The 27163-nt window shown below is 37.5% G+C and overlaps 1 protein-coding gene across 2 annotated transcripts; it reads left to right on the forward strand.

Annotated features, from left to right (window-relative positions):
* On the forward strand, positions 1-25950 carry LOC582133 (E3 ubiquitin-protein ligase RFWD3). 2 transcript variants are annotated; one of them, XM_030992990.1, is made up of 15 exons: positions 1-75; positions 8631-8741; positions 8943-8992; positions 11928-12545; positions 13444-13532; positions 14417-14554; positions 15406-15546; positions 16204-16297; positions 17056-17157; positions 18283-18443; positions 18928-19131; positions 20111-20205; positions 23031-23122; positions 23742-23921; positions 25232-25950. In XM_030992990.1, the coding sequence occupies exons 2-15, from the start codon at positions 8681-8683 to the stop codon at positions 25385-25387; spliced, it is 2181 nt and encodes a 726-aa protein (XP_030848850.1). In that variant the 5' UTR covers positions 1-75; positions 8631-8680; the 3' UTR covers positions 25388-25950. The 2 variants fall into 2 exon arrangements, with proteins under 2 accessions (XP_030848850.1, XP_030848851.1); XM_030992991.1 differs by lacking the exon at positions 8943-8992 and having other exon boundaries at positions 8631-8791.
* Positions 25951-27163: the final 1213 nt, after the last annotated feature.

The raw sequence follows: 27163 nt of genomic DNA on the forward strand, positions 1-27163 counted from the left end.
TGAGGATACCGTAATTGGTCCGGGAATATGTGCGCATGCAATCAACTAACCGCGAGTTATGAAACTGCAAAGAGAGTGAGTTTAACTTGTCTTAAATACTTCCGTTTGTCTGTGATATGAACTTAGTATGGGCTTAAAAGTATGGGTGCCAAAGTATGAAAGAAATTTAAAGGTTAGGATGACCATTGATATGCTGTGGATGAAAACAAAATATGTTCGTCAAATTCCGTGCAACACAGCACAGGTAGCTCAACCAGTTAGGTAGCGTACTAAGGTGCCAAGGTACCGGTATTGCGGCCTCATGAATAAACATGAGTATATGACGTCACGAACTCGCTACGAACTCGCCACGCCTACTCTACCCTTTACCATTTAGCGGGTATCTATGTTAACGTTGTCGCCTCTATAATCTATTTTCGTTGTACGTACGGCCGTACCTACACCCCGACTATATATATATACCTACCTATATACCTACATATACTTACCTACCTACCTACCTACCTACCTACCTATATACCTATTATATGTCTCATTTTGAAGAACTTCAGTCATTAATTGTTCTCGCTCATATAACTCCATATATAATATCCTAGCTTGATAGCACCCCTCCATTAATTATATTGAGCAATAGAAATATTAACTCCATCACTATCCATCATTTAAACTTGCTCGAACTTCATCCAACCTAGCACCTCCTCTATACAGCCTAGCACCCCCTCCATATTAAGCCTTAGAAATATTAACTCCATCCATCTCCATCATTTAAACTTGTTCGAACTTCATCCAACCTAGCACCTCCTCTACACAGCTTAGCACCCCCTCCATTGAGCCTTAGAAATATTAACTCCATCTATCTCCATCATTTAAACTTGTTCGAACTTCATCCAACCTAGCACCTCCTCTATACAGCTTAGCACCCCCTCCATTGAGCCTTGGAAAAATAACTATATCTCCATCATTTAAACTTAATTGCACTAACTTCATCCAGCCTAGCACCCTCTCTATACAGCCTAGCACCCCCTCCATTGAGCCTTGGAAAAATAACTATATCTCCATCATTCAAACTTAATTGCACTAACTTCATCCAGCCTAGCACCCTCTCTATACAGCCTAGCACCCCCTCCATAATAGGCCTTAGAAATATTAACTCCATCTATCTCCATTATTTAAACTTGTTCGAACTTCATCCAACCTAGCACCCCCTCTATACAGCCTAGCACCCCCTCCATAATAGGCCTTAGAAATATTAACTCCATCTATCTCCATCATTTAAACTTGTTCGAACTTCATCCAACCTAGCACCTCCTCTATACAGCTTAGCACCCCCTCCATTGAGCCTTGGAAAAATAACTATATCTCTATCATTTAAACTTAATTGCACTAACTTCATCCAGCCTAGCACCCTCTCTATACAGCCTAGCACCCCCTCCATTGAGCCTTGGAAAAATAACTATATCTCCATCATTCAAACTTAATTGCACTAACTTCATCCAGCCTAGCACCCTCTCTATACAGCCTAGCACCCCCTCCATAATAGGCCTTAGAAATATTAACTCCATCTATCTCCATTATTTAAACTTGTTCGAACTTCATCCAACCTAGCACCCCCTCTATACAGCCTAGCACCCCCTCCATAATAGGCCTTAGAAATATTAACTCCATCTATCTCCATCATTTAAACTTGTTCGAACTTCATCCAACCTAGCACCTCCTCTACACAGCTTAGCACCCCCTCCATTGAGCCTTAGAAATATTAACTCCATCTATCTCCATCATTTAAACTTGTTCGAACTTCATCCAACCTAGCACCTCCTCTATATAGCTTAGCACCCCCTCCATTGAGCCTTGGAAAAATAACTATATCTCCATCATTTAAACTTAATTGCACTAACTTCATCCAGCCTAGCACCCTCTCTATACAGCCTAGCACCCCCTCCATTGAGCCTTGGAAAAATAACTATATCTCCATCATTTAAACTTAATTGCACTAACTTCATCCAACCTAGCACCCCCTCTATACAGCCTAGCACCCCCTCCATATTAAGCCTTAGAAATATTAACTCCATCTATCTCCATCATTTAAACTTGTTCGAACTTCATCCAACCTAGCACCTCCTCTATACAGCCTAGCACCCCCTCCATTGAGCCTTGGAAAAATAACTATATCTCCATCATTTAAACTTAATTACACTAACTTCATCCAGCCTAGCACCTCCTCTATACAGCCTAGTATGTTGAGCATATCTTAAATTTCTCTTATGTTAATCTATCCACCTTTCCTTCTTACTCTTTCCTACAGCGCATAGAGACATATTGTGATATGCGCTATATAAGTACCGTATGCTATTATTATTATTATTTGATAATATTGTTAGATCGTATTTATGCTGATTGTGCCATGATTACTAGGAAATTGATTTCAATACATTTACATACGTCTTTCGCCCAGATGTCATGGGCAAATTATTATTCCAAATTTGACAAAATGGAACATGCCTAAACAAACAAAAGTGAATCTTTGATAGGCCCCCCCCCCCACATAATAAGGAAGATATTTTAAGAATTAGTGGCAAAGTTCTTTTGCAACTTCAAAATACTAGTAAGAATATTTATCAAAACATATATTTAGACAAAATACTTGATACTTGGAAATAGGCGCCGCTTTTCCGTTGACGGCAGCGGCGTCAACAGGTTAAGTTTTTGAATTTTTTAAAGTGTAAGTTCTTATTCACTGAAACATTGATTAAAGAGTTATCTAGAATCTCCAATGATGTGAGTACAATTTCAGGTCACAAAGTCAAGGTGAAAGGTCATTTCAGATTTAAACAATTAGACTGTTGTGGCATCATGATCAAAAACTTAACCCGGGGTTAGGTTTTTGAATTTTTAACATAATTTTAAAAGTGTATAATCTTCTTCCATGAAACTTGAACATAGGGGTTGTAAAGTATCCCCAATCATGTGAGTAGAATTTAAGGTTGCAAAGTCAAAGGTCATTTCAGGTGAACAAACTTTGACTCAAGTATATTGTAGCATCAACATCAAAACTTGACCAAAGGTTAAGATTTTGAATTTTTATCATAATTTTGTATACATTCCTATTCCATGAAACTTGAACATAAGGGTTAATAAGTATCACCAATCATAGCTCATTAAATATGCAAAACACCTAATTATATATGTGAAATTGTGGTTTCTTGCCTATTAATATATAGTCCAATGTTCTGATGTATATAGGCCATTTGTACCCTGCGAGGGGATGCTACGCTTTGCGTTGACCTGTTTAATGTTATCATGATTTCAAAAGTGTTTGTTTAAATTCCATGAAACTTGTACCCAAGGGTTATCAAGTATCACAAATCATATGACACAAATTCCAGGTCACAAAGTCAAGGATATTTTAGGTCAGTAGACTTGGATTATGTTTTCACAACTTAATATGAGACTTAATAAATCAATTTTTGGTTTTTGTTCCTATTTCATTAAAGATATCAATCTTGGTAAAAATTAGAGTAAATAATTCCTTTGGTGATTCTAAGTCAATATTCACTTCAAATGCCGATTGTATTCAGAGGATTTCAATTTGGGGGGCCTGCTAACGGGCCACCCTGCCTATAAATAATGTCCTAACCTCAATTTTTAATCATATTGAATTGTGTAATGCAGGTGACACCGCCGAGAGCGTTTCCCCTGTTTTATATTTTTGCCCAGTTTTGGAACACTCCAATAATGCAACCAAAAAAAGGACTCTGAAATTAATATGAAATATAACCTCAAATATTCATGTAAGATATTTTTCTGAATAGTAAAAGAATTGCAAGAAATATTTATGAAATAACTTTAAAAAATAGGGTTTTTCTCAGCATATTTTTGGAACCAAACATTTTTTTTTTGCAGGCATGCTGATTAGTGATGCAGTGCTTGCAAGAACCTTATAAACATACATAAAAAAGTAAAGGCAAGGCACACACAAAAAGAATAAAATGATGTCTTTATCATAGAAACACATATTATGATGCACGTAAAACAGGTGCAATCACTTCAGATGTATTGTGAGAATTGGGTGCAAGATAATAATCAATGAAATCTGCAGGTTTTTGAGGAATATGAATGGTTTTAAAATTACACTAACTAATAAAAGGGGGACAATATACCTTCAAATATGCTTGTAGCTAGTTCAACTCCGAACACCACAAAAATGTTACTATTTGATTTTTTGTGTACTCCTTTTATTGAATTTTATTCATGCAAATCAGTCACCTAATACATGTACTGTGTATTTAAAATTAGACAATTATGCAGTCATGTTTTTTTTTCTGTACATTGTTTTTTAAATAAAACAATACTTATAATCCAATTATTTGAAATTGATTTAATCCTTATATTATACTTTATATTTATTGTGCGTGGCTGGATGGTGTAGAAGGTGGTGTGAAGTGAAGATCTTTCTATCAATTGCATAATTGCTAGATCAATAATAATGATAATAATAATTGTTCTCCATTCACTTTAAACAAATTAGTGACATGTACACTTCACTCTGTCATAGTCGAATCCGTTGGGACTATAGAAAAAATATAGATTTCACCTAGACAAAATCTGACTTGGGTAAAAAAAAAGCAATGGAAAATGAAGAGCAGGACTTTAAAAACCTTTGACTTACGATTACTTGACTGAGCAGAGTTGACTCTATGACAAAGTAAGATTCAACAAAATTTGAAGGGAAAGAAAACATACATGTAGTTGGCAGTCACAGGTTCGTTACAATAAATTACATATTTGAAAACTGGCAAGTGATTATGAGCAGTCTTGAACATTATATTTTTGTAATTTCGGTTGACCAAGAGTGCCAGAGTACAGGGTCAGATGATGAGAATGTTCTGTTGCCATATGTGAAATAACATGTTGGACTTAATTAACCTAGGGTGTGTGCTGGAGTGTGTTCGTTTGCAAAATCTGTGTACTTTTGTGCGAGGTATTATTCAAAGCTTTGAAAGTATTATGAGTATATCTTAATGAATACATACTCCAGTTAAAAATAACTTATTTGCTATGAAAATGGAAAAATGAAACACATCAGTTCGAGAAAACTCGACAACAATATAAAAACAGTTACCGGTATGATCCATTCAAGGTCTTTCAAAACCATTCAAAATTATCTATGCTGAATATGAATATGTATATTTGGAATAGGTATGTAGAAAATGTGGAAGCCAGGCAGTGTCATCACTTTGCAAATTTGTAATATTTAGAAATTCATAATTAGTTAATAATTTTCAGATATGTCTCTAATTTCACTTATTCAGTTACTGATTTTCTGACTTTTTAGAACGCAAATTACTTTGTTACCGGGATGACCCGTTTCTCAGCTGATAACCAGTGAGGTGTATGGTAATGTAAGTCTTGAGAGGGAAAAGAAAAGTGCATGTATGATCCTGCATTACTGATTATGAAAGAATATCTTTAAAATCACATTTCAAATCCTTCACCTAGCTAGATATAATTGATGAAAGATATATGAAATTGGTTCTGTTAAATTACCCGTATACCAATAGCTACATATGGAGTTGTTGCTATATAGGGGCCAGGATATCGTTGGTGCAAGCTAGGTTGGACAGATACACATTATCGTAATAGCTAGGTCTGAAAACATGCAAGCTTAATGGTCGCTCTAGGCTGTATAGAGAAGGTGCTAGCATGGATGTAGTTCAAGTTTAAATGATGGAGATAGATGGATAGGCTCATTGGAGGGGTGCAAGGCTGTATAGAGGGGGTGCTAGGCTAGCTAGCTGGATGAAGTTCGAACAAGTTTAGATGATGGAGATAGATGGAGTTAATATTTCTAAGGCTCAATGGAGGGGGTGCTAGGCTGTATAGAGGAGGTGCTAGGTTGGATGAAGTTCGAGCAAGTTTAAATGATGGAGATAGATGGAGTTAATATTTCTATTGCTCAATATAATTAATGGAGGGGTGCTATCAAGCTAGGATATATTATATATATGGAGTTACTAATATATGAGCGAGAACAATTAATGACTGAAGTTCTTCAAAATGAGACATATATATAGGTAGGTAGGTAGGTAGGTAGGTAGGTAGGTAAGTATATGTAGGTATATAGGTAGGTATATATATATATATAGTCGGGGTGTAGGTACGGCCGTACGTACAACAAAAACAGATTATAGAGGCGACAACGTTAACATAGATACCCGCTAAATGGTAAGGGGTAGAGTAGGCGTGGCGAGTTCGTAGCGAGTTCGTGACGTCATATACTCATGTTTATTCATGAGGCCGCAATACCGGTACCTTGGCACCTTAGTACGCTACCGCTCAGTTAGCGGTAACTCTAGGGAGCTCCGACGCCGAAGTTAGCGGCTAGTTCAGCAGAGTTTGCTTGCGAGGCAGCCGAGGCGCTGAGCTGTGTCTGGCATAGGCCTAGTCAGTGCAGTGATCATTAGGGACTCCCATGTTTTTGTTTATTTTTAATTTTGATATATCGTTATATCCCTCATTAAAATTCTTGTTGAAGGTGAATACCACACTACCAAGGAGCTCCACCAAGGCACCATCCAGCATGTCGAGGGAACTCCAGATCCAGATCACACAAAGTCAGAACTTTACAGATTGCCATTGATTTATTTTAGGGTCGGGAGGCCGGAGGCGCACAAAGAACTTACTTAGCGCATTTAGCGCTGTACAGTGAGTTTACGCGCTCCCATTGGCTGATCCGCTTGAGTGGCTTCGAATTTAAGTGAGAGAGGGCTTACTTAACTTAAGCGCAACTTAAGTTCAATGGCAAAGTCATAGAAAAAAAAAATCAGAAAATCGCAAGCTTGCTCCTCGCACAAATATCTTATAGCATCGAGGGAATGGAGAACAGCGATATCCAATCTGAAGGGCCCATGCCGGCTAGGCTAGGTGCCACCTTACGAAAATGAGGCTGAGATCGGATGAACGATCTGCGCATGGGCTAATTCAATTGTAAGCTGAAGTTCTACATGTGAGGCAAGTCGAACAAAAGATCTCGGGTTCGAATCCCACCCAGGCGGATGACTGAAGCCTGCGTTGTGTGTTAACATACCCCTCCCCTTGTTTCATGGACGCAGGCTACATGTATGTTAAGTGGAAAATACTCCGTCCCTCGGAGAGGACGTGAAATGGAGCCCCCGTGTAGAGAAGAGTCACTACCTTCGCATGTTTAGAACCCACTGCACTATTTGTATAAAAGTAGGGGAAAACCCTGGTGTAGTGGTCTACCTGCACACGGCCCACCCCAGTATGGTACGACAATACTCTGCATGGGATGGAGTCAATGGAAGAAATCAAGAAGAAGACAGAAATAACCGTCTGGTATGGGTCATTCTTTAATAAAACTGACAGTTGTCAACATTCCCCATCGGTCTAGCATTGATTGAGCCCTGTAGTCTGTACAGTGAGTTTACGCATTCTGATTGGCCGATCCGCTCGAGCGGTATTGATTTTAAAGGTACTATCTGAAGTAAAAAGGGTGTGTGTCACAGCTCAGCAGATTCCAGAATGAGGAGACGGCCCGTGTCCGGGACTCTTATAGGCACGTCTTTGAGAGGTTGCCGACGGACGGACGCGTAAGCGCATCCAAGACACGTATGAACTTACACGTCCGCGAAATAGGGTACAATAATTTGGCTTACAAAAGGCAATTTTACAACATACATGTACATGTATCTCCCATTTGCAGGCCCCAAAAATGAAAATGTTAAATTCCAACGGCATTTGAAAGATATTACTAATTTAGAACTTCCCTAAAATAAGGGGGGCTTGAAAATGTCTGTAAGTGGGAAAATAATGACTATTAGTTGTCGACTTGACTTAAAGGGGATAGTTGAGTTCTGTTTTCAGACCGCAAATGCCTTCAAAGTGCATGGTTATTGCTCTCATCCTTATCTATGACATTTCTAATGCCCTTTTAGGAACTAAAATTGCTATGAAGGTAATTCAGCTCGACTTTCAAAAAAATTTGGTGACCGTTAATTAATTAATTTATTAAAAATAACAATACATGGGCCGGCTGGTTGTGCCTAATATAACCAACACAAAACAGCCAACAGAAAAGCCAACATCGGCATTGGCTGAAATACGACTTAAAAGGCGATATTTCGTTTTTTCAACGGCTTTTTTAAATTATCGAATATTTGTATTATAAATCATTTATGGATATTTAAGCCGTCTCTGAACCGATTTTGATGGAAAAAAGATGAATTTGTGATTTAAATTGTATGTTCTTTCAAATTTGACACTCAGTTTTTCATTATCTCACAAACAAATTATTTTGTATAACGCCTTCTGCAACAGAACTCAACTATTCCTTTAAGTGCTAACAAGTCAGTAAGTAATAGTTTGAATCATTTTCAAATTTTTGGTGTAACATACATACAACAGAACTCTGGTCTGCTTTGCAAACGCTAGCGTGACTACCGTTAATCAAGTCCATTCGTTTAAGTGCAGTCGTCCAAAAGAAGTCAAAGATGGCGTTAACCAGTATTTGCCAAGCTTCACTCCCTTTAGCAAAGACTTAAATGCATTAAAATTGATTACATTTCAAAAATTGTCTATTTACCAACTACCAATAAATACATTTTTCTTTGCAGGCTTATGAACTGAAGAGTAATTGCTATTGAAGTACTGATGGGCTGCACCAATGGAGCACAATGAAGAAGAAGAGGACAGTGGTTCCACCATTCTGATTGAAAGTGATGAAGATCTGTATGATTCAGATGCTACAGAGATATCAGAGGATGAAGACCAACAGGTATAGAGAGAAAGAGACAGACAGAGAGAAGGAGAGAGAAAGAGATATAGATAGAGAGAGAGAAGGGGGGAGAGAGAGAGAGAGATAGAAAGGGAGAAGGAGAGAGAGAGAGAGAGAGAAGTAGGGAGGGGTCTGAATGAAAGTGATGAAGATCTGTATGATTCAGATGCTACAGAGATATCAGAGGATGAAGACCAACAGGTATAGAGAGAAAGAGACAGACAGAGAGAAGGAGAGAGAGAGAGAGAGAGATAGAGAGAGGGAGAGAATTAGACAGAGAGAGAAGAGAGAGAGAGGGAGAGAGAGAGAGAGAAGTAGACAGGGAGAGAGAGAGAGAGAGAGAGAGAGAAAGAGAAAGACAGAGAGAGGGAGGGAGAGAAGTAGACGGAGATATACAGAGAAAGAAGAGAGAGAGATAGAGAGAGGGAGAGAGGAAGAGATAGACAGAGAAAGAAGATAGAGATTTGTTTTGCATTGTTATGGCATCCGTCAAGTGCAGGGCACGCTTGTCTCTAAATAGATTCTGTTGTTTTTGTTTAATAAAGTTGTATACATTTAGCGTACTAGATATTAGATCAGGGAATAATTTTCCTCAAATTTTTTGATTAGCAATTTCAGCCGATGGATAAATATTTCAAATGAAATTCTGTACATTTCTATGGATGAAAACTGCTACACAAAAGATATTTTGTATAGCAGTCATGCAAAAATGCATAGCAAATTGCGATGCGATACCAGGAAAATTATTCCCTGTAGATACACAATAATGTATGCAGGTACCTCGCCGCCCAATATTCATGGAAAAATAAAAATCATAATCGGTCATGTGAATACACAAATATGACAATTTTCAGGCGCCTCGTTGCCAAGGATTATCCAGTTTCTGAATGTTGCAAGCAAAAGACGCAATTGAGCGTGGTTAACATTAACATGTAATTTTGATTTAAAAGATAAAAGATGTACTTGAGCTTGGGCTCCTCAGATGGCATCCTATTCCTAAATGGTGCGAGCGAGCAAAGTGAGCGAGAAATAAGTACCTTAGAAATTGAGAAAAGAAAAGATGAATAGCAAGAGTCAGACAATGGTGGGCTCAAATGATGATGTCCCAGTATTTCATGAAACGAACGTTTTCTAAAGGCTTGGCAATACACCTACAACTTGTATCATTTTCACCTAGAATCCAATTTTGGTACAATGTTATAACTTCAGTTTTCAAACTTGGTATCAATATCCGAGGACCCAAATATATATAAGTATATAGTGAAATTTGTCTATAAAGAATGTGTGAGGGAAACCAAAAATGTGGTCTTTATAGAAATACGCTAAAGCAAATTTCACTGCGACATATAGAGTGTGCCGAGAGACATCTACAGTATTTGTGTCAAAGGTCATTATGTGGGCATATAGATCACAAGAAATAGTTGGTCATATTGCATGTACCTAAGCCAGTTGCAACTGTGGTACATGTATATCGATTTTTAAAAAATCTTGTCAATAAAAGAAGAAGTGAGGAGCCGAACAATAGAGTACCGAAGCTGCGACGTCATAAAAATCTATTTTGAGAATTTCTCAATTTTTTCTTCATTTTCCGAAAGAGCATCAAAAATAATGTCCAAATGTCGAAAACGAATTGAATATATCAAGTATTGGTTGAGATATGACCATCTGAATGAATATATTTCCTATAGGAACTCAGTGATATATGCTCTGGCTCCTAATGGTTATGATCCAGAGCATATAACACTGAGCTCCCATAGGCAATCTTTTTATTCAGATGGTCATACATTGTATCTCAGCCAATACTTAACATATAATTGGTTTTCGACATTTGGACATTATTTTTGATGCTCTTTCGGAAAATGAAGAAAAAATTGAGAAATTCTAAAGATGGATTTTTGATGATGTCACACTTCACCACTCTATGATGGTGCTTTATTAATCGGCCTTTACACTGGCGATTAGTACATTGATGTGATTAGTTTGTATTGGAAATATAGTGTAGTGTTTTGTGAACTTTGGTTTTGTCAACGAAGGTGAACTTTGTAATTTGAGTCTCAAGTAGGCATTCTGGATATAAGGAATGAGTTATAACTACAGCACATGATCACATATATATCAAGTACATGTACATGTACCTGCGTGACACCGACAGTGTCAATGTCTTAAAGGGATCCGGTAACTTTGTCTCAGATTCTGAAACAAAATTCTGGATTTAGCTCATGATGCAATGATAATTATAACCTTTAAGTCAGTCAGGAACCCCATGACTTTCGCCTGTCCGATCGCCTGTCTGATTATCAAGATATTTATGATTGAAAACACTACAGTCTATTGGGGAAAGCGAGTATGGTAAAACCAGTCACTCAAAGATTTTTACTTTTTTGAGGCACTTCTTGATCATTTTGAAGCGCAATTTGTTTAGGGCTTCAATATTACACCATATCACAGACACTGATAACACGTAGGGCCGTGTATCTCAGATTTAACATTGTTAAACGATCCCTTTAAAGAGAAGGTTGAGTTCTGGGGAGAGGTGAACAAAGAAAATTGTGAGCTTTATCATTGTTATTATGCAAATGTGGAAGAACATCAGTGAAAAAATGTTCCCTGAAAAGCATGGCTCTTCGAATGCCTTCAAATTTTAAATATATGACAGGTAACTAGGTAACAGCTTAAAAATAAGGCCCGCTTTATAATTTATATGCCACATGTTTGTGTAGTTCCATACACATCTTTCTGTGTGCAGTGCTTGTTACTTTACCAAGACTGGGCCAATTTCTTTTCATTTTGATGACCCCAGAACTTTGCAGTACACACCAATACTTACATGTATATGCTACATGATAACTTTTTCTGATCGATTCCACACCGTTTTTTTGACAATTAATGCAATCGCATGACCAGAACTCAACTTTCTCTTTAGGTCAAGAAAACTTCCCCTCAGGTGTGGCAGACTAAAGCTAGTTGCCAATTTTCAGATTATCAAGGAGAGCTGTTTTGGGAAGGTGTTTATACTTTAATAGTGAAACTGTCACACAGGTGAATAATTGATGGCTTTGTCATAGAACTAATTTCTAATAAACCAAACCATTCTGATAAAATTGTTAAATCGTTTTAAAACATTGTCTTTATGCAGGAAGAGCACAGAGGCCAATCACGGTCAAGATCACAGGAAGAGAGCAGGGTCAATACTGATCCATCTCTCCCTGCCTTGCCAACCATGCCAGGTCAAGGGTCACAGTCTGACAGTGAATCACTGCTCATGCTTCCACAGCAGAGCAGTGGGAACCAGATGAATCCAGCTGAGACCGGTTTGCTTCAGCACAGACATGATGCAGTTGCTGATGTGGACATTCCAGGCCCTAGTGGTTTGCAAGCAATCAGAGCTAGCCAATCAGCAGCTAGCTCAAACCCACATGCAAATGAGGCTAGTACCGATACCCAATCACAGGCAGGAGTAGTTTCAGATACTCCGAGACCTCTGGTGAGCGATGGCAATAGACCTGTACCTGATGCTGACCTGGGTCAAAGCTCAGATGATAGTGACACTCTGAGACCAACAACCAATCGCATGCCAGAAGCTAATGATATGCATGGAGCATCAACCAATCAGGATGAAGATGATGAACCCATGGAGACAGTGACTGAAGATGAGAATAGTAATGACTCTATGTCTGACTTCCAGGAGCCTAAGAAACCAGCGGTTGGTGCATGTGACACAGGGAACGATGATAGCGCAAGTGACGATGAATCGGTAAGTGTATTCCTTTGTGGGATGGTGTAATGGTCTTTGTGTATGAAATGAGTGCAAGTCTGGGCCCTGTTTCATAAAACTTGATATCAATAACAAGTTACAACCTACTGTTATAAGCTACTGAAATCATGGCATCTGATTGGCTGAGAGCAAATTTGTCATAGAAATTTAGCAGTTGTTATAGATAACAAGTTTTATGAAACCAGCCCCAGGTGCCTGTTGCATAAAACTTACCATTGATGGGAACTACCGTGGTAACAGGGCTCAACAGCCAATCAAAATCAAGGTTTCCATATTAGTTACAATTGATAGCAAAGTTACCATCAATGGTAAGTTTTGTGCAATGGGGACCAGGCCACCATTACATTCAAGCTCTAGCTTAAGATGCGGTCTCCTTCATTTCTCAATTTTGAAATGATTCGTCATCTGTGTTTTTTTAAAGGTATAATTATTGAATTGATTTATACTATGTTTGTACATGTATTATCTTTCATTATTTTGAAAAAACACAGGAATAAAATCAAACAAACAAACAAAACAGTAGTTGCGTAAAACATTGGTCAGGGTGGGCCACAAGGGGTTTTCATTTACAACAGTGACAGGTTTGAAAATTAGCAAGATGCTCAATTCAGTCTCAGCAAAAATGAATTGTGGAATTTTAGTCATTAATTTTGTTTGGAAATGCACAGAAATATGGGTCAGATTGCATCAGAGAGCTTTTACGCTGTACATGTACATGTAAGTAATAGAGGCCTTCAGTGAGCCCTGGACCTTGGTCACAAGGCACCATGCAGATGTACATGTATGTGTTGCACAAATCAGTTTATTAAATCTAAGATTAGAACTGGGAAGTTGCACTCTCTGTACCTGTCACATTTCCTTCCATTGATCCACATAGCAATCCTGTATCATCTGCTATGAACCCTGGACCACATCAGGTTCTCATCGTCTTGTCTCGCTACGCTGTGGTCATCTTTTCGGTCAAAGGTAAGCTTCAACATTTATTGAAAATTAATCATAGTATATCTTTTCATTTCCTCTCTTTCACATATATTTCCGAATGCATTGATTTCAAGGTTTTTACTCTGAATCACATTTACCAGTTTTTCATTTTTTTTCATTTTTTATGGAGTAATTGGTCTGTATTGATAAAATGAAGTGAGGCAGCATATGCTACCAAGTTGTTAATTGCTCTGTATGATGAATTTAATGTTAATATTTATCTTGTACAGTATATACACCGTACATGTGCAACTCAGCTTTTAAAAATTAGTTGCATTGAATTAAATATGAGACTAGTTTATAAGAAACATTTTGTAAGCTTTATAGTTGATATCAATACCCAATACTTCATTAGAGGGATGTAGAATTTTAGGATTTGGAATCCATTGTTTTTGTATTGTATAGGTTTTTTTCTGCCTTGTAATCTGTGGTTGTCTTCTACATGTACATGTATATAACACTTTTCTTTTGAAATTGGAAATTATTATTCTGAATTCTGAGATCTATATTTAAACTCAATAATAACTTCTCTCTGTTTATGGCTATTTCTCTGTCTCTTCCTGCATTTCTTCCTGACTCCTCCCCCTCTCTCTCTCTCTCTCTCTCTCTTTCTCTTCCTCTCTCTCTCTCTCTATGCCTTTCTCTTTCTCCATCTCTCTCTATATCTTTTTTCTATATCTGTTTCTCTTTATCTCTTTCAATATATATATTTCTCCTTCTCTTTCACTTTTTTCTCTCTCTCTTTCTCTCCATCTCCATCTCTCTTTCTCTCTCTCTCTCTCTCTCTCTCTCCCTCTCTCTCTCTCTCCCTCTCCCTCTCTCCCTCTCCCCCTCTCCCTCTCCCTCTCACCCCTCTCTCCAATATACAGCTGCATAGAGCAGTGGTTGAAAGGGCAAGGAGGTAAATGCCCACAATGCAACACCAAGGCTAAGAAGACCGATGTCCGAGTGATCTATGCCAAGGCTCTCAAAGTTCTCGATACATCGGAAAGAGATCGAGCATTGAAGTAAGTCATGCCAACCCTCTACAGATACTAAGAAAGGATAATTGAAGGGGGATGGTCTTCAGTTTCCATTTGCAGTAGGGTATAGTTCATTGACACCAGACCTCGCTAGAAATACCCTTAATAGGTATACACGTCTGCACACAGCTAACCCGTAGGCCTATCAAGAAAAACCCCCTAGTCTCTCGGAGAGTCTTCGGGTGGGAAAAATGTATGATAATAACTTTTCTATATTGGGTTGATTGGTGGGGAATGTAATGCAAATTCCATGAGGCTTGTTTTTCATCAAACTGAAGGCTAATCCCACTAATATGCGTCTTTAAACTTTAGGCCAACTTGAAACCTGCCAAATGGCCAAAATGAACTCTTCTGAGATAGACTTTTTTTAGCTTTATACTATACTTCATAGGCCTTTAGGGAAAGCTACACTTTGCCACCAAAACGGTTTGACTGCATGATGTTAGGTTAATTCCCAGTAATAATTTGATTGCTGAACCAGAGTGATACCAATTAAATGAAATTATCATTGCATATGGGCTTTACCAAAACTTCTTTTGTTTTCTCTAAATTCTCTAAAGGGATTTAATGTCAAAGGCTAAAGGTCTTAAAGATCAATTGACATGTAAATATAGGCTTTTTGTTCTCATGGTGATATGTCAAAAATAATTCAAGCTATGTTCTTAACTGAATGTAGACGGAGGCATATTGGAGACGCAGTCACATTTGACTTTTTTTTAATTTTTTTCATTTTTGTATCAGGAAGTTTGAGAAAAAGAATAAAGTCAGAGGTATATTGAAGATGCAGTAGTATTTGTCTTGGTTTTGTATATATTTATTTTATTTTTAAAAATCAGAGACCTTGAGAGAGAGAAGGAGCTGAGGAGGAAAGCCGAGATGGACGCAGCTCAGACACAGCTTAGATATGTGATGGCTTTAGAAGAGGTGAAGAGGATGAAAGCAATATTTGAATCACATCAGCAATCTGCAGCACGAAAGTAAGTACATGGGACTGGACTGTTAAGATCATGTTCACTCTACCTCATGAGTACAGACAGATTATTGTCTCTCTTTGAAGCTGTCTCAGAGTAGCAGATTTTTCGGGCCCTTTTGGAGCAACTTCAGTGCCCCATGGTCTGCTGTGGGTCTTAGCCTTTACCATATTTCATTGTACTGTTCATACTGGGTTTTCTACACCAAACAAACATTTTCAGCCAAAATCTTTGTTCTGCTTTGCTTAAAAACAATGATGGGCCTCTAAAACCTAAAGTTTGGGTACTTATGGCACATTTTATCTAAAATCAGTAGGTGCCATTGTTTTCAACATCATATTTAATGGCTTTAGAAGAGGTGAAAAGAATAAAAGTAATCTTTGAATCTCATCAGCAATCTGCAGCCTGAAGGTTAGTTCCTGTATTGGTAACAGTTTATAGATGAATTTACTAAAATAAATACTATAAGTATAGACGATTTCAGGCATAACAGCTTAAGTTGGGTAAATTACATGAAATCTGTTTTGTATGATGATGATGCGGACAGAGCAAGAGAGTATGACAGCTAGGCAGAGGGGGTGGGTAGAGCAGTGTGCATGGGCATTCTTTGTTGAAGGCATTATGCCATCAAGATACATTTCTCTTGTTTTGTTTTTGATCCAGTCCTCTGTCTAGCGTAGCATCATGTAGCAGTCAACAGCCACATCACAGGTTATCAGGTCAATACACTCTGGACAAGACTATCCAAGTGTCACCGGTATGTATAAGAATAGTCACATTGGAATAGCTCTAACTCTTAGTAATTGGATTTAATATGTTAATCTGCACATAATCGTGCACACGCTCCGCTCCAAGGGGAGGATTCTGGCCAGGTGCCATTTTACAAGCGCCACATGCCAACCCAACTACATTTAATGTTGGCATCCTACCGGTTGCCCACTGAACACCTAGGTGAAGAGTGATGATGATGATGATGAACAGCATTTGTATGGTGCCATATATCTGTTTAAAAAAACATTCAAAGTCAAATGTAGATTAATGTCTTGCCAAAGTACATTATTGCCGAGGCGGGACTTGAACCGCTAACCATTTGATCCACAGTCCGGTGATGTATCCACTTGACCACGGCACTGAAACACATGATTAGTAAAATTGTGTAGTCCATTCACTTGACTTTCATTTAAAAAGTTGAAGGTTCAAATCCCGGCACAAAGGTCCTTTGGCAAGACATTTTAAATCCACTTTTGCCACTCTCCACCAAGGTACCAGAAGGCCAGAGCGCCACATAGTTGGCCACTCTGCTACGAGTAATAATAATGTTAGAGCTTAAGGAGCATCACAGTGTGACAGACTTTACTGCTTCATGTACATATAAGAAGCCAGCTTTAATATGATTAAATTCCAATCCTTCATTTAGTGTCACGGTCTGGGACCATAGTTTCTATACACCAGACCCTCTCATGGTTGGACATGTAAATATGTATATTTACTTTTTTCTTTTTCTTGATGATGTAGAATGGCAACTGTCGAGTGATGGGATATGATCCAGCCAATCAGCTGCTTCTAGCTTCAATGCCTTCATCTAATGTACTCTTTCAGGGCTACGGCCTTAAAAAGGTAAACTTCATTCAATCAGGATTGTATAACAAATTAAAGATAAACTTGAGTTCTGGTAAAAAAGAAAATGAATTCTCACAGAATCTAACGAAACTAACACTGAATGTTCAAGATTACAAATAAATGTCAAATAATGCCAAATAATTTTGGAAGAGAATGTATACTGGCTGAGTAATGAGTATAGAAAGATAAGGAAATCAAGGTATAGTTGCCCCGACACCATTTGTGTTGTCCCATATAAATCTTTCTGTGTACAGTGCTTGTTCTTTACCAAGACTGGGCCAAATTTATTATGATTTTGATGACTCCAGAACCTTGCAGTACACACCAATACTTACATGCTACATGATCAACTTTTTCTGATCTATTCCACACCTTTCCTTTCACTATGCAATTGCATTACCAGAACTCAACTTTATATTTAAAAAGGAAAAGTGTCACTCATATGATGAGATGAAGTTTGAATGCACAGCTCTGATCTCCTACAGACATTGCTAATGGGTATGATGAAGTGCGATGGGTTTAAGGAACATGATTTGCTTTTATGTGGTTCTTTAGGGATGATGAATGTGTAGTGGTGGTTATATTACCTGACTGCTAAGAAAGCATTGATGCTTGTTAGTAAGCAACTAGAGGACCAATGGCTTTAGGTCCTCTCTGAGAGTCCTGGTAATTAGGATAAATGCCTTATTACCAAAGGGCACTAGCGCATCCCATTGGTTCCAAACCCAGGTCGCCGAATTATGAGACCACTGCTCTACCAACTGAGTTATCGCGCCTAGAATATAAGTAAACTGTGAGGAAAAATCGTTAATAATGACATAAGAAATACAGCTCTTTTCGCATGGGAATTACTTTGAAACTATTTTATTTTCCTCCTCGTTTCATATCGGAATCAGTAGTAAATAAAAGCAATATCAGTCGATACCGATAATGCAAAACGATGACGATATCAGCAGTCTCCGATAACTGATAGCTAAATCGGCTCATGCCTAGAACTATAATGAAATAAAGTTCTGTATTAGATCACTTCATTATAAATCAATTAAAATCTATCTTTTTTTTTAAGCATATTATCAACGCAGCTTCCCTAATCTTCTTGATTTGTTCTCTTTATCCCTTCAGATAAGTGCAATGGATTTCAAATCATGTCAGTATATTCCCATACACTCTAAACCAATCAGAGGCCTAGCCTTCACTGGGAGGAATGAGGGGCTTGTACTGACCGCATCGGTAGATAAGATGCTCAAGATTACTAGTCTCGCAAGCAACACGGTCGTACAATCGTAAGTCTTCTGTCTATATCTTGCCCTCCATCTCTTCTGTCTATGTGTATCTCTTTCTCTCTTTATGTCAGTGTGTCTCTCTCCTTGGTCTTTATCGAGTCTACGCAAGCCTTAGTCGGTATGAAGTATAAAATACAATATTTTGACGCCATCAATAGGTCCAGGCTACTGCGATTTGGGACATTGATTACAATGTCCAAATTTATTTGTGAAAGTATTTTGTTAGATGTAGACTTAAACAAACAGTTATTCACTCCTTTTTGTGAATATGACCGTGGCATTGGACCTCTAGATAATTGTTGGTGTTGGCCATTTCTATTGATATCTTGCTTGAGCCTAGCACAGTTTATTACAGGCACCCTCTATCTTTGGCGTCTTCCGACAGGCAAAAGTGTTGTTTAATATGTTATTTTTGGTATTACTTCAAGGAATCTTGGAAACCATTTAAGCTATTTTTTGCACTTTGTTGTTTGACCCCCTTTAGGTACACTTGTCCCATGCCAGCCTGGTGTTGTGCCTGGAACACTGCTAACACCAATTATGTATATGCGGGACTACAGAATGGAGCAGTGGTTATATACGATACTAGGAAGACAGACACAGAGGTTCAAACCTTGACGAGAGAGGGCTCTCGATGTCCCATTGTATCACTGAAATACGTACCAAGCAAGACAGGAGATGCTCTTCCGTAAGTATCAGTTTCATCATCTAATGGTCGAACCCCGGCCGCGTCATACCAAAAGACGTTATAAGACGGGAGTTGCTCCTACCTTGTTTGGCATTCAACAATAAGGGATAGAGCAACGTCGATCTGGCGCTGCTCAGTGTCTGCCGGGCTCACGATCAATTGGGCAAAAAGAATTTCCATTTTCGGTTTAACTTAATGAAATTTGGAGTGGACTTTAAAAGATTAATATTATTATTATTATTATTATTATTATTATTAATGCAGCACTTCTCAACAGGCATGATATCATATCTGAAACTTTGAAATGATACATTACTTTCTGCAAAAGCACTACCAGTGGATGTCTTGAACATTGTTTCACAATTTACCCCGCATTAGTCAAGGCATGATAATCCATTTCTTATGGGCCACCCTGTATATCAAATACCTTTCAGAAGAAAGCCACTGATGTGTTAATCCTTTGACTACAGAATTTATCACATTCCCATAGGCTTAATACATAAACCACCCGGTTCCAGGAAGCAATGGGTTGATTTGTGCATTGTATTTCCAGCAATGAATGTTTCATTGATACTCTGGATGCGCTAAACAACACATGACTCACACTAGATCAGTTTCCTTTCTTATATCTTTACTCAATGTTCAATCGAACTAGTATCATGACAAATGACGTCAACATCAACTTTGTCATCAGCGTAGAGGCCTTGGAGTAGCCTTAGCGGTTCACTAAAGAAAAGATAACAACAAATCATTGTCATAATCTGCTCTAATTTGAACAAAGATTATTTGTATGTTCAAAGCAATACCATACAAATATATGTGATCTATTGTAATCTGCATGGAGCATGTGTTATACAGTAATACACTCCATGGACCCTTACATAATCCAGTGTATATCAGTGTAATTGACTGTGTCTTTTTCTACAATTATAGCTTAAGTATACTCTTACACTTTGTTTTCTCCTCTATAAACATTCAGCTGCGGAGGCTTACTGATTGGAACACTAGAGGGAGCTTCATTCTGGGAGCAGCTATCTTGTGAGGAGTATAGAATGCATAAACTCCATCTAGAAGGTGAGTATATCAATGTCTAGGTGGGTGGAAAAGTGACCAGACTGCAGATTATATGGTTTAGCATGTTGAGTCCTTGGCCCTGTTGCATAAAACTTACCATTGATGGTAACTTTGCCGTCAATGGCAAGTACCATGGTAACAGGGCTCACCAGCCAATCAAAATCAAGGTTTCCATGGCAGTTACCGTTGATGGCAAAATTCCCATCAATTTTAAGTTTTGTGCAACGGGGCCCTGGGGGTGTTTCACAAAGATCCTAAGTTGAACTTATATCTAAGATGGACTTAACAGTTATGGAAAGCCATTAGCATCCTTGAAAATATTTTGTAAAAGTTATTTTAAAAGGCATAAAATGTTGATTCAAATCATTCATATTTTCTATTATCATAGGAGATTTCATGTTTTGATCGCAAGCTCTAAACAAGAATACATGTGCGTGATCAAAACAAGTTCAGCTCAAACCCGTTTAACAAAAAATCAATATTTTAATTGTAACAATATCAGACAAATTTTACAATATAAATAATGAAATAAATATATATTATAGTATGGTATTTATTTATTCAGGAAAAATAGGGATTTTATATTTTTCCTATTGAAAATAAAAACTTATAAAAAAACAGTTATTGACGAGCCTGAATTGCTATTCAAGATGGCAGCTTTCATGACTCTAACATTTGACAACAACCGTCTCGGAAAATCTTGAAAAAATATCATTTATTGACAAATTGAAAACATGATTCTTTTAAAATTGTAAATAAAACACGATTCAAAACGGAAATACGAATGTAAGTAGTAGATTCAAGATTCAAGATTCAAGATTATTTTATTGGTCCATGCATGCAAACATTACATAGAAATTTTGCTTCCAATGGCTTTTTTGACAGTGAAAATACAAATGATAGAAAATACAATATAACATTTAACAATAGAAAACTATGTACATAGTACTTTTCTTCACAAATAATTACGTTTAGAGCAGTTATTTAGTGTGAAATTCGTGCTGGTCGGAAGCACTGTTTTTCAGCAGGAGTGGGCAGAAGTCCTTCGTGCTGGCCCGCCCAGTGCCGACCGCCGTGACTATAACGCTGCTTGCTATTATATTACCGAACCCCGAACCGAACTGAAATTCAAATCATTCATATTTTCTATTATCATAGGAGATTTCATGTTTTGATGTGGAATTTATGAAAAGTCTAAAATACTAGGATTTTTGCTTTTGAATATATTTTATTTAAGGCTCCAATGGCTGTCCATAGTTTTTAAGTCCAATTTAGCGTTAAAGGTAATACAAAGTTTTGGGAAATTTTGAAAATTGGATGGATAGTGATTCTTTACATTTTTGATATATTTAGATGCCCCTGTGGGTGTATTATAAGCACTAGAAAATTTAGCTCCTAAAACACTTTTGATTTCGAGAAAAATTGAATATAACAATTTACCGGTGCTCCTGGTAAATTTGGATAAATTTCAAATAGCGCCTACCGCCGTTCAATGGTACCTGCGACCGTGAAAATCTCAGAATATGTAGTGATATATAATTCCCAAATGGGAATTGCTAATCGGTCGATTTTAGTCAAGAAACATTGTTTTATATAGCTTAATTAATATTCTGACCTTGAGAGGGAGCTATACAACATAAAGAGTGTATTATTTACAATTTCATTACTTTACACTCGATTTCAACCGCGACAACGATCACTGAATATTGTAGGATCGCATATGCTTCCAATATGTTCATTTGAACCAAATTCATAACCCCATACCAAAACTTTGTATTACATGTACCTTTAAGTTCAACTTAGGATCTTTGTGACCCCCCCCCCCCCTGGTCATTGCATTAATGACCTTTGGCTTGACATCAATCAATCTATAATGGCGACTTTCAAATCCAGGTACCCTAGGATGCAATTCCTTGAATGTTTTAAATGCCTTAAAGGGACTTGGTAACATTGTTCAGATGAGAGATAGTGGTGCTAAGGTAGCGACTTCAATCCTAGATGTACAATTAAAGATAATCTGAAAATTTGAGTGAAAACGGACCATTATTCATGGTACAAATTGAGAAAAACTGATCTGATCGATTTCCTTAATTCTCCCAACTATATTATTATAATTTAATTACATTTTAGGTGAATGGAAATCCTCACTAAGCAATAAAATGGCTTTTCATTCCATTTCAGACATTTAAGTGTTGACATATTTTTTATAGCCTGTTTTATATTTTTTTTCTTGGAAAAACGGTTGGGAAAATTCAAAAATGGTTGGGAGAATTTACTGTTAATGACTGTTAGAGGGTGTCATGCATCGACTCCTTCAAAGAAAACCATAGATATCTTCGTGGTTTGAGAATTTTGTCAGGATATTTTGCATGTCAGAGGGTTAGTAGAGTAGAAGGAATATAGTAAGTAACATTTTATACAAAAATTAAGCAATTTTTTTCATCAACCTTCAACAATGTTAATGAGTCACTTTAAGACGAAGACGGCATAACTTCAGCCAGAGTAATGTGAAGGCTTTTTTTTTATGGAAACATGCACCGAACTACTTTTAATTTCATGTAAGTAAAGAAATCATAATTTGATTTAGTTTCATACATTTAGCGAAGACTTCTCCATTGTGAAATTTTGCTGCAAGAATACTTGCCTTTGTAGCCTACACAATCTGCATCAGCATCTAAAGTGCATTGGATCTTAGAAATTCAACCTAGTATTGAATGTCAAGTTGTACCCTGACTTATTAATCTGGTAAACATGAGACCTCTTGAAGGAGAGAAGGAGATTACTTGTCATCATTAACAAACAAGTTCTTGTTTTTATTTCAACAGGAAGCTGCACAGGCGTAGCATTTGAACCCCAAACAAGACACTGTCTGGCTTCCTTTAGACCGACCAAGTCACATCCAGCTTCCAGATATGTGGTGAGTGGAGAGAAAGAGACAGAGAAAGAGAGAGAAGGAGAGAGAGAAAGAAAAAGAGAGAGAGAGAAAGAAAGAAAGAAAGAAAGAAAGAGAGAGGAGGAGGGAGAAAGAGAGAGAGAGAGCGAGAGAGAGAGAACAAGATAAAGAGAGAAAGTGAGAAAGAGTGAGAGAGACAGAGTGAAAGAGAGAGAGAGAGAGAAAGAGAAGGTGTTTCTATTGGCTGAACATGATGAGAGTAAAATCTAACATTTATTTTTGATAGTCTCACCAGGCAAAGGTTACATTCAGGGGCGTTCGGGGGTCTAAGGTGGGTCTTGAAAAATTGCATTTTACGCCTTTCCATGATATCTATATGATTTCTCAGCAAATTGTTCGTGCTTTTCAAGAGAAAATCTTTCCATCCATATGTATTTTGTTATTTTTTTGTTAATTATGAGTTGTTAGTCTATTTTCTTTGTTTAGCTCCTTTAACAAATATTTGATTGCTATCTTATGTCACTGACATAACATTTCAAAAAAAATTCTGAGCTAAAATGAATCTCGGAATACAATCCCTGGAATAATAATGATTTTTGTTGTTGTTAATGTTTTTATTTTCTGTTCTATCTGTAATGTTTAGATGTGTGAGATGAAGAGACAGCAGGTTGGTGACCATGGTAACAGCCTAGTCTCATGTAACTCTGTTCAGACCTTCTTTGGAGGAACCACCATGAAGCTGCTCACTCAATCAGCTATCTTCCCTGTACCTCAGGATGATGATAAACTCATTGCTTGTGCTGGAGACGAGGCTACATCATCAGTAAGTATGGCGTAAATATTCCATAAATGAATGATACAGGCCAATAAAACTAAAACAATAACAACAAATATTCACAACTGAATGATACACGCCTCAAAACTAAAACAAGAACCACAACAGCGATATAAATTCATCTGGTATGAATATTCACATTTGAATGATACATCATGTTAAAACTGAAACATCAACAAAAATATAAACTCATCGTTTGTGCTGGCGATGAGACTACATCATTAGTAAGTACTCGGAGGCAGAGGCGTTATTTTTGTTCCCTCCAATTTTTATAGTTGTTATTGTGAGTATAGTGCATAATATAGACTACCGGTAGTCACTGGTAATCTTTAACATTTGCAGTTAGAAGAAATAGAATTGACAAATACTGTCATCCTTTATTATGAAAGACAACTCTGACTAATTGCCATAAACACAAAAAAGAAAAACTCACTCAATCAAAATGCCCCCCCCCCCAGTCAGAATAGGGTAAAGGTTATGCTTATGAATGGTGCATTTTTTCGAACAAAATCCTCTTAAAATAGTTTTAGAATATTATGTAACATACATTTAAAGCTCACATATTTTTTTAGAAAACTGATTTTGTCCAAATTAAAGATAAAGATAAGTTCTGGTCGTGCGAGTGCATTGTGAAAGAAATGTTGTGGAATCGATCAGAAAAGGTTGATCATCTAGCATGATAGGTATTGGTGTGTACTGCAAGGTTCTGGGAATCATCAAAATGATAAGAAATTTGGCCCAGTCTTGGTAAAGTTACAAGCACCGTACACAGAAAGATGTATATGGGACTACGCACACATGCGCAACACATGCGTTTTATCTATCACACACCAATAGATAAACTAACTTAGCAAAATCAATTAGAAGGCGGTTTCCCGGCAAAATTGTTATCATCATTTATTAGTCAACAGGAGTTAAAACATATTCTTTCACATAATTGGTAATAAGAGCTTCCATTTCATTTTTTTTAAATTGGGGCGTTTCCAATGCTGGTCTTTACCTTTAACTAACAAACCGTCCACGCTAACATAGTTTTCAAAATACTACTCTTGGGCTTTATTTCACATACCTTGTCATCAGTGACCAAATGACAATTTTTGTTACAAGCTTGTGTAGTCCTTGCTTCTGATTGGTTATCAGCAGATTTGTCACTGATTATTGTCATTTGTCATTGAAAAAAGGCTTTGTGAAACGGGCCCCTGGACTTTGAAAGATAAGAAGAACATGATGCTAATTTGATTCATTCTCTATGATCCACAGTGCTGACTGTATTATTCATGACTTTGTTTGTACGGCAGGTGTTTACTTGGGACGCAAGTTCAGGCAACCTCACCCAGAAGATGTCCATCGGTAGCACAGCATTAGATGTATGTCCATTTGAAGTGGGAGACACCAACTACCTAGCTGCACTCACTGATAAACAAATCAAACTATGCAAGTGGGTCCAGAGATGAATGGACTTCAGATGTGTATGTGTAGTACAGCATTGAGGTTTGTCCACAATTGCCGGAGTAAATCAGCAAGGTTTATTGCGGCGGTTTTCGACTATGCTACAAGTGGGGATGACAAAAGGATTTGCAAACACAACAATGGTCCTACCTGAACTGACTCCTCTGTGTGTCATGAGGTACGAACAAGTGAATGGCAGTAGACGAACAACCCTTGGTAACTGCTTCAGTTTTCAGGAGCTTATTTACCACCGTTAGAAGGAGAGCTTAGCAGACCTGAGGATGTAACCATTGCCTCTACTGTTGTGGGTTAATCTTGTTCTACGTCTTCTGTAGAATAAAACCCCTCGGTAACTGTATGGCAGGTTTTTACTCTGTACACAAGTATGCTCTTGTTAAAGTATTGGAAGGACAGCATGGCATGTTACCATTGCCACTACTGCCTCGTGTTAGTCTTGTACTTCATCTTCTGTAGACTAAAAACCTTTGGTAAATGCCACAGTTTACAGGAGCTTATTTACAAGATGTTAGATGTGTGGTCATTTCTCATGGCTGTGGCAGGTTTTTAGTTGGTACACAAGAATGCTCTCATTAGAGCGCTAGGAGGACAGCTTAAAAGACCTTGGCATGTTACCAGTGCCACTGCTTTAGTGGGCGAGTCTCTTCCTCTGTATAAAGTGTACCCTTCATTGCTGATGAACAGCACACGGCAAAGTTGTGGTGTGGACGCAGTCAGTATGCCGCAAACAGATTTCAGGTGCAGATTATCTTTACATGTGAACACAGTATTGTGCAGTGATATACAGGTGAAATGCAGCATAATGATTTATTTGGAAGACTGCACAGCACATTGCAGAGTGGTGGTGGTGGTGTGCGCACAGTCAGTATGGCACAAGCAGATTTCAGGTGCAGATTATCTTTACATGTGAACACTGTTGTGCAATGATAACAGGTGAAACACAGCTTAACGATTTATTGGGACGACTGCATTCTAGATGAGAGCTTCCCTCAAGGGTCTTTAATATTGAGAGTCCCTTTATTTGTAAGAAATTTGACAACTGAGCATCTAACGCCATTTCTGTCCATTTTGTGTAATTACTGAACTGGCACAGTGCACTGACCTTGCACTGAACCATGTTATACACAGGGGTTACATTATGAACAAGAACATTTTTACACATTGATTTTTTATGAACAGTGCAAGATTCGTTTGAACATGAACAAAATTCATATTTATTATTCATGAGTTACATGTATGTGAAGGATGTTTATACCCAAGAGATAGGAATGAAAATCATGATTAATGTGGTGCTCAAAGTGTTTTATGCAGTAAACCAACCTGCTTTAGTGACCACCCGTATAGAAAGACCATCTGTTTATAATTGTGAAAACCCCCAATGAATTTGTTTCATGAATTTGTTGCCTGATTGTATTTACTTAATAATTGTATTACCTGGCTTTGCAAAATGTAGTCATAAAGTAAGAATCATGCTACCTTTATCCATGTTTTTGTAAACTATCATCGTATCAATGTCTTCGTAATTTGTTGGGTCAAATCTTATGGATAGATTGAGGTCACCTCATTCTATCCATAAGATTTGACCCATTATATAATGAATTTGTGGATTTTTCACATTTTTTCATAAATTCATAAATTCATGAACACCAGAAAATTTTCCAGGCATTATGCAGATATACTGCCTTGCAAAAGAATTATATACAGTGTTAAATTATTTTGTTGTCTGTGCATACTTTTAAGATGTAAAAAAAAATAAAAAACTG

Source organism: Strongylocentrotus purpuratus, unplaced genomic scaffold, assembly GCF_000002235.5.
Source record: "Strongylocentrotus purpuratus isolate Spur 01 unplaced genomic scaffold, Spur_5.0 spur5_scaffold_20, whole genome shotgun sequence".
NCBI classification, from domain to species: domain Eukaryota; kingdom Metazoa; phylum Echinodermata; class Echinoidea; order Camarodonta; family Strongylocentrotidae; genus Strongylocentrotus; species Strongylocentrotus purpuratus.

Bases quoted from the DNA above. Each gene is read 5' to 3' on its own strand.
- LOC582133 (XM_030992991.1), top strand. From the start codon at position 8,681: ATGGAGCACAATGAAGAAGAAGAGGACAGTGGTTCCACCATTCTGATT. The intron at 13,533-14,416 runs GTAAGCTTCAAC...TCCAATATACAG, and splicing joins GGTCATCTTTTCGGTCAAAG to CTGCATAGAGCAGTGGTTGA. The intron at 17,158-18,282 runs GTAAACTTCATT...TTATCCCTTCAG, and splicing joins AGGGCTACGGCCTTAAAAAG to ATAAGTGCAATGGATTTCAA.